At 39.2% G+C, this 8,599-nt stretch overlaps 1 protein-coding gene across 3 annotated transcripts in view; it reads left to right on the forward strand.

Moving 5' to 3' along the window:
- The window catches only part of nacc1a (nucleus accumbens associated 1, BEN and BTB (POZ) domain containing a), a 17,809-nt gene extending 13,778 nt beyond the window's left edge, over positions 1–4,031 (forward strand). For all 3 annotated transcript variants that reach the window (XM_005734509.1, XM_005734510.1, XM_005734511.1), the window contains exon 8: positions 17–4,031. In XM_005734509.1, coding sequence (XP_005734566.1) covers positions 17–327 — 311 coding nt within the window. In that variant the 3' untranslated portion in view covers positions 328–4,031. The remainder of the gene's footprint in view (positions 1–16) is intronic.
- The last annotated feature ends 4,568 nt before the right edge of the window (positions 4,032–8,599 follow it).

Below are 8,599 nucleotides of genomic sequence, written 5' to 3' on the forward strand. Positions count from 1 at the left end.
TTTTGTTTTTTGTCAGTTTATTGCCAGAACTTCGCAACCAGCTTCAAGGAGAGCGAGATGAACGCCATTGCAGCCGACATGTGCACCAATGCCCGACGTGTGGTCCGTAAGAGCTGGATACCCAAGCTAAAGCTACTGATGGCGGAAAGTGACGCTTACTCTGCGTTCCTTCCTGATGGTGTCAAGACAGAGGAAGACGCCCTGGGGGCGGATCCAACCTTCGACCCTGCCTCATTGGAGTCCGCCAGTGGTGCTGGTATGGAGTCGGGCGGCTCTTCAGGTGAATCGCTACCAGGTGTGGGTGGGGACGGAGGACCGTTATTTTGAATGTTTGGTGACGCACATACCAGTATTCCCCAGTTGCGCTTGCCTTCTCACTCTTTGGCCCACGCTGATCTCTCACATCTTGACTGTCTATACTACACTGTTAGGGTCAACAGTTGTTGCCCTGATGTAACCAGGACTTGAAAACTTAAGGTTTTTTTGCTTTGACTGTATAATGGAGGTAATCAAGGAAAGGAAGGGCGTAAGAGGGTCTTTAGTTGTGTCCTAACTGCCCTCTGCCTCCCCTTGTCTTTTTAAGGTGTGTAAACGCATCCACTGTTGCATATTAAATACATTCCCTGAGGTGCTGGTGGTTTGGGGGGAGGGCAGGGAGTTACTGGTGCAGCCTGAGGAGGAAGAGATGGCTGGATGGACAGATTTCCAGGAGCAGAAGTGACGGGTATATTGAATGTAAGTGTCGGTGGCATTTTTCTCTATGCAACCCTGACAACTTGTATTCCAGCCTCGGGAAAGAAACTAAATTTCAAAATAGATACATTATTAAAACAAAGTAACACTACCTGTTCTTCCTCCTCTTGCATCTTCCACTGATCACCCTGCAAGTATTCTTCAGCCTCACCTCACCTTTCTTGAGACCAGAGAATCTCACTCGAGTGTTTCACTGTGTGCTGTCTTATAGAAATATATCTCATCTGCCTATTTTTATTTTCTTTGCATGTTTCTCTGTCTGTAAACTGAAAAGTGATCCAGTAAGAAGGGTGAAAGCTTTTTACTCAGATTGTAATGGGGAAAAAAATGAAATTTGAAGGGCAACAGGTAATCAAAGACGGTCATATTTTTAGAAGACAAAAACTATATTTATACAAGTGCCCATGCCTAGAATGGTGTGAGCAAAGAGAGCAAGAGGGATTGTTTTAAAATCTCAGTATTCAGCTTTTATTGAAAGAGGGCTTGTCAAGTAAGGAAAAGTGCTATTTTTGCAGGAGTACAATAATAATAATGAAAGGAGTCTTATCATAAGAACCTCAGTCATTTATTTTTATCCTTATTTTACAGTGAAAGTGATGGAATGAGCAGTTGAACTGCTAAATTTGACACATTTCATCTTTTGTCCACTATCTTTAAAGGAATAATAAGACTGCTTCCGCTGGCACGACTGTGACTATGATTAGCATTTCTTGTTAGGTTGTGAACCTGCAACATTCGCCTCCTTTGATACAGCATTGGCCCACAGTTTTGAAGATTACTTTTGGACATTTATAGGTTACATTTATCTGACAGCTCTGCTAGTTTAGCCTTCGAAGAAAAATTCCTAAAAGGAGGGAGGAACAAAGTGACGTTCACAAGAAATAATTGTGAAATGAACAAGTGCATCTTTCAAATCTTGACGTCAATAAGCTGGTGGGCACAGTGATGTCGCAGGGAGGCAATGCTGCTTGAAGCAAAAAGGTTTTAATGGTACTGTGTGTATGTGTGTGTTCGACATAGTTCTCTGGTAAGAAAGCCAAGTTTGTATTGTGAAGATGTGTCTTTGGTGTGTGGCTTATTCATGTATGCAATGCACCACCTCTTTCATCTGGAAATTCAAAATGAGTTTTATTTTGAAGTTTGAAATGATTTTGCACCTTCCATGAGCGATAAGAGTGGTGGTTTCTGCACCTTATTGAGAAGAACTAGTAGTTCATGCACCTTTTGAGAAGTGTTGTGTAGCAATCAAACCCCTTTAGGTGGAATTTGCTTTGTTTTTTTTTGTTTTTGTTTTTTTTTTTCTTTCTCCCATGCCTGCCTGTATTTGTTGTTTAGTAGTGGCACGAACGCCTACTGTAAATAATCAAGAAGACTGTTGAGTTGAATCCCAAGTGTTCTTCTTTTTTTCTGTTGCTGAATGTGTCTGATTTAAGAAATGTCAACAACTGACCTTTTGTATGTGGAAGTTGGTGTTTGCTAGAAACCTTCTGAATGCATGTTAATCTGTTAAGGACGGAGGTCAGTACAGGGGATTCATTCTTACATTTGCAGGTGGAAAAACCTGAAAGTAGTCCGGGTCTGACTCGGAATGTGTTCTTAACCTGATACGTTCGCACGGACTGATTACTTTCTCTTTCAGGAAATTTTTTTTTTTCCATAGAGGTTCTATTTTTGTGTAGAGAGGTAGAGTTTGAAAGCCAGGAAGATGCTGATGCTTCCTATCAAAGGCAGTTAAGTCTTACTGAAAAGAAATAAAATGACTAGTGGCATGATAAAGATTCTAGCTCAGCATATTTTCATTATTGTTTCAAATTCTAGGTTGGTTTAGGTGGGTGATACAGTATATGGATGAAACATAAATGCAGTACCTTGTGAGCATTCATTAAGGGTAATAACAAAGAAACCTCAGTTTTGCATTTGACTGTAGATGCCACATGAGCACCCCTCCCCCACATACCTCAAGTATCTTTGAAGACTGTTGTGCTTCCTGTCCCTTATGCAGCTGGTGTCATGTTTCACTCCTCCAAGTTTATTCATGCGCTTCATAAAGGCAAAGCAGTGGTTTATGTTTGAGCTGAATTATAATGTCTAGCTTTAATTTGTGTAGAGGTTTTCACAAGATGTTGCTTCACATTGTTTTAAGTATGACTATAATTTTTTTTCAAATCACCAGACTTGCCAGGCATGTTAAAGTTGCCATAATCAGCTGAAAAGTTTGCTTTGTTACATACTATTACTCAGAAGAACTGTCATTGAGTCTCCAAATAAGATAAAATATGACCAATTAAGATTTCAACGTGAGAAACACATTTCTGTTTGTCTCCCACAGTAATCATATTACTCAGTGACCCACTGAATGACTTGTACTGTATTGTGAGTCATTAACGAGAGCTCGGCTACGCCAGTGAATTGGTGTCGACTCTAATGAAGCAGCTGCCCAACCCGTATACGGAAATGTCCCCACTGCACCATTGACCTAGTAAGATTATGCTGCTGTTGTAGCTTCAAAGCTTTTACTACATATAAACAGTGATTAGGGCCCATGTTGCCATCAGTTCAACAAGTTCAGTTGAAATAAAATGTGGTTCCGGGACATTTCGGGGGTTTCACCCTGAAGTAAAAGTTCACTGACAGCTAAAAACTCCCTTATTCATAACTTGATTGCTCAGTCGCTCAGTCCTCCATCATCACTAGGTATGTGGGTGTTACTCGTTTTTAATTTGTGTTCTTTTGAGAGCTCTCTTGCTTTTTTTTTTTTATTGCACATTCTAAGCAATTTCTCTACCTTTCAGCGTACGTGTTTACACTTACAAAATGTAGACCTACACACTTGAATGGATAAGGTGTGGCACGGCATTGGGAACCTTTTGTCACTAAACAGTACATAGATAAATATGATTATATACATGTATAGATAAATACTGTATATTATATATAGACGCACACATAGTTTGTTTGTTGTGCACTCGCAGCATGAGGTATATATTTACCCAGATACAATGCTTCTCTTCACAACCTGTGCAGTTATTGGTCTGCCCATGTCTTTGCCCCTGCTCTTTGCCCTCTGTAACCCTGTAGCACCAGTGGACCTCCTGTACTGCTCATCCTCTTTCTGTGTTCCAAGTGCCAATAACTTTGTGAAAGCCCTGTAACTGTGACCCAACATTATCAAAGGTAATTGCACATTAACAACTTTAAGATAAATGAATACAAATCATAGAGAAAATGTCAAAAATGGAACAAATAATGAGTATCTTAATAAAAGATTTGTAACAATTTCTCCAAGACTCCTGGTTTTTGTGTTTCCTTAATCGCTTTAATGGTGTTGCCTGTCATTTGCTCTCATGGCGTTTGCTCACTGGTGAACTTAATTGAATCTTACTTTATTGCAAATGATTTAATGACACAGCTCTGCAATGGTTAGCACTACTGTGGTTAGCACAGCAAGAAGAAGTGTACTTTAATGTAATTTATTTAAGCACCGTTCATAAACCTAATTTAAACTCAACGCTTCAGTGTTCACACCTGGAAGCTGTCATGTATGACCTGTCGCTTTCATACTGTATGAACGTGTCACACACAGTTGTTTTTGCCATCATTTGTTTACAGTTTTGCTTTGACATGCTTGAAAAGAGCTTCCTGATGAGGTGTTAAATAATGGGTTATATTTCATATTTGGATAAAAGGATCTGAAGCACCGTCACTGTCTCCATTTTCATTGCATGCATGACCTTTTTTTAAATCTTTGTTTTAAAAACAGATGTCAAACATGCAGGACAGAAAAGTGTCATGTAGGCTTTTAAATTTCTATTGTTAAGTGCACCACCCAGTGTTACAACAAATACAGGAAATTAAATCACTGAAACTGTTCAAACATTGTATGATCTTGTAGCTCAACAGCTCAAATCTAAGCTTATGGTGATATTTACAGTAATCTTATACTGATGAAGAGCAAACATTAAAACTGGAGTATTGGGAAATACAGCTATAAATTGGTTTCTAGATGAAGAACTGATCTATATACAATAACCCACATCTGATATCAAAGATTTGGCTCCTTGTTAAATTGCTGTTTAGTTGGCTGCCATTGTAATGGAGTGTGTGGTAAAGAGGATTTTAAATAGGATTTAAACCTCTGAATCTCTTGTTTGAAATACCTTTTTAAAAAAGTTGTGATGCTGTATAAAATGTAAAAGGAAAAACAGAATGCAGTTGTTTGCGTGTTAAATAAAATGATATTTTGTTCACAGTAGAACACAGAAAATATATCAGATGTTTAAACTGAGACATTTTAGTTTTTAAACCAAAGCAAATGTTCATGAGCTCAGAACCCCAGGCCTAAATCTTGATTAAACTATATTAATGGTGGGTGGGGTTTTTTGGGGTTTTTTTTTTTTTAAACCGCTAAAAGGCTTGAGCACTGAGGGACATGGTTAAGTGTATTACATTCATAGATTCTCAAAGATGCTAATCTGAAATTGAATCGAATCTAAGGCTAATCTGATTTATTAGAACAGACATGGTAAGAGCTGCCATCCCATCTCCATCATGGATACAGTGTTTTATATGAATGTACTAAGGAAGCTATTAACAACTTTTTCCAACTCTATCTTCTCTGCATCACATGTTAGCCAAGGTTAGCAAGACAAAGCTCATCTCTTACAATGCTAAAGCACTGAAGCTCATTTACTTGCAAATGCTAGCCATGTTTGCATAAGAAGCGCAGGTCGTAACTGATTTCAGAACAGTAAAGCTGAGCCAGTGCCAACTTTCCTTGCACTCTGGTCTGCCCTCAATTTGATCTATAATGCTCATGCGCAAACCACCAGAAAAAATCCGCTGGTCTCTCAGCTTGCCCAGCTCCGGTCAATATTCAACAGGAGATGGACACACCTGTATTACAGAGAGAGCTATTAGACTGAAATAATCACAGCTTTCAGCAACAAAGCTGGCTAGGGGCCACAACATGGCAGAAATGTAAAGGCTGAATGCACATATTAATTGAAAGGCCAGGAGCTTTATGACTGTGCTGTCTGAGATGAAAGAGATGTTATTTTGGTGTATATATATATATATGTCTATTTTTAGATTTGACAAAGCAAGCATTACTTTCCTTGTAATGTGACCAAAAGATTCTGAGAAGCTAGGGAGCTCTCTGTGCACATGTGACAAGGATGAACATTAATACTGGATGATGATTGCTGGGCCCTCAGATGGCGCTACCCAGTGGCTGATTTAGAAAATTGTACATGGGTGGACAAAGGAGGAGCAACAGGTCTAGGCAGGGTGGCAGATACCTCTTCAGTGAAGTATGTGAAAATCCCCAGTATGTAAATGGAGTCAACAAAATATCCACAAACACACTTTAAAACTATTTATTGTATCATTATCTCTTCTAAGAAAACAAAGGTTTTGGACAAACAATTAGTTTATACAATGGCTCTACAGCTGGGGGCAGTTGCCCCTCTTTAGAGGGGAACTGGACTGAGGCTAAGTCAAAAATCTGATTTTTATTTATTTATTTATTTATTTCATTTCTTTGAAAAACATGATGTTGCATTCTCTGGACTAAAGAGTCCACCCAGCTTGTTATCAGCGCTCACTGGACTGGACTTGTTGCACAGGTGGCATCTATCACTATCAATTTGCTGAGCTGCTGAGAGCGACCCAGTCTTTCACCATTGTTTGTAGGAGCATTCTACATGCCTAAGCGCTTGATTTTATACCTGATTTAAATTATTTAGATGGGTGAGTGAATAATTTTGGCAATATAATGTATTTCTGCAAAACAAATCACAAGTGCTAAAACACAGATATGTTTGGGAAAGGTCAGTGTTATGAACAAAGGATTTAAGAGGCAGACTTTTGAAATAAGGAAAGAACGTTTTCACAATATTCAAATTTTGGAGCTCCACTAGTAGACTATATGCCACCTTTCGGTTGTCCCTAGATTCTAAGAAAGACAAGCAGGGATAATAGCTTGTTCAATTTTTCACAAACTTGAGAAGTTAGCAAATACTGAGATATCAGATTGTGACAGTTTATTGATTAGGATATCTATCACATAGCCTAAATTTTTCTCAGCTGTCCCTAGCTTGATTCCTGGCTGGTTTTACTTTAAAAGCATGTTATTTATCCCTCTTCACTCTCTCAATATTCCCTGTCTTCTCCCTCTATGATGAGAAAAACAAAAATCTCCAGTAAAGTTTAAGCTTTTAAGTGGAATGATTAAAGTGGAATTTTTGACTAAACATTTTATTTAAAATTTGAAACTAATGTGTAATAAAATGATTACATGAAAGTAAATATGTTGCAAAAAAATATTATGTTTATAGTATTAGACTTGCTCTCAGACCTTTTGACCCAATATATATTTTACACTATTCTACTGTTACATTCCCATGTAGATGGCAAGCTATTCTTCAGATGTGGAGTACAAGCATTGCTTGCGCAAAACAAATCGTCTTCCAACATGATGGCTGCTGCCCCCTTGTGGACCACGAAGGTATTGCTTTAGGCCAATCCTATAATGAATACATAGAAGAAAGAAAGAAAGACCTTTAACAAGCGCATTTATTCATATCACAATTCAATAATACAAACAAACGCTCACAAAATCAAAGGAAACATCACAATAAACCACCCAAACCCACACACACTTAGGTCCACGTGTAGTTAGCAAAACAAATACACTAAATAATAATAGTACTCTAAAAACGCAAAACAAGTGCACCATCCTCCCTCAATGAACATAAAACATTTTGAATACACCACAAATCTGTAAACATCTGTAGATTACAAGTTACACTATAAAAAGCATGCTCCACTTTCAATCTTGATGCAACTAACCCCTTAAAACTAAGTGCTGCATCAGTCCAACCCTGTCCAAGCATTTTATTCTTCCTTGTTTTCCAAATTGCTAACTTAGCCATACCAAGAAGGAAACTGATTAAGACATGAGCCTTCTTTTTAGAAGCTCTGTACTTAAGACTAAAAACAAAAAAACAGCAATAGAAAAACGCTCACCCAGGGCTTCCACCCATTCCTGCAATAAACTAAACAGGCTTTTTAACCTTACACAGGACAAAAACAAGTGTTCCAGTGACTCCTGTTGTTCACAAAACAGACATCCACCCCTAGTCGGGTCAAAGCTCTGTGTCTGTTCGTAGCTATCAATCCATGTATAATCCTCCACTGGAGGTCACCCACCCGTTTCTCAGCGGGTGGCTTATACAGGACCCTCCATCTGCCCTTCGGGGCAAGGTCTGAACCAAAAACCTGAGTCCACCTCGACTCCCTGACCCCTGCTAGAGAGCACAAGTTCAGCAGCTTGACACAACTTTGATACAGGTGCTTCTTCCCACATGAACTGAGAACACCCAACACCGGTGTTCTCAAAGAGAGAAGCAGTCCATCCTCCTCATGCCAGCCATCAAAAGCTGGCACAGTTGAAAGTACTGGAAATACGTACTCATATCCATTATGCCACTGGTCAGCCAGATTGCAGCGTCCAGCAAATACTTTCAGTGACACGGGTAAGGACTCCCAGACCTCTTCAAGGATCCTCTTTAAGATCCTGGTGGACTTGATGTTAGTAAGGTCGCACATCCTTTCTATCGATAGTCTTGTGAGGTGACCCAGTTTCACAATCCCAGCTTGAATGAACTTGGTCCTTATTGCAGGTAATGACAGCAAACAATCCCGTACAAAAAAGTCATTGTGAAACAATGGTTCCTCAAAAAGCCACAGGCCAGGTCTAGGATCAGGGTCACGGAAAGTCTTCAGCGTTTTCCAAGCATCCAACACTGAACGATAAAAAGGTGTTAAACCCGTCATCTCAAGCTCT

This window comes from Pundamilia nyererei, unplaced genomic scaffold (assembly GCF_000239375.1).
Source record: "Pundamilia nyererei isolate P.nyererei 1_Seehausen unplaced genomic scaffold, PunNye1.0 scaffold00059, whole genome shotgun sequence".
Lineage (NCBI taxonomy): Eukaryota > Metazoa > Chordata > Actinopteri > Cichliformes > Cichlidae > Pundamilia > Pundamilia nyererei.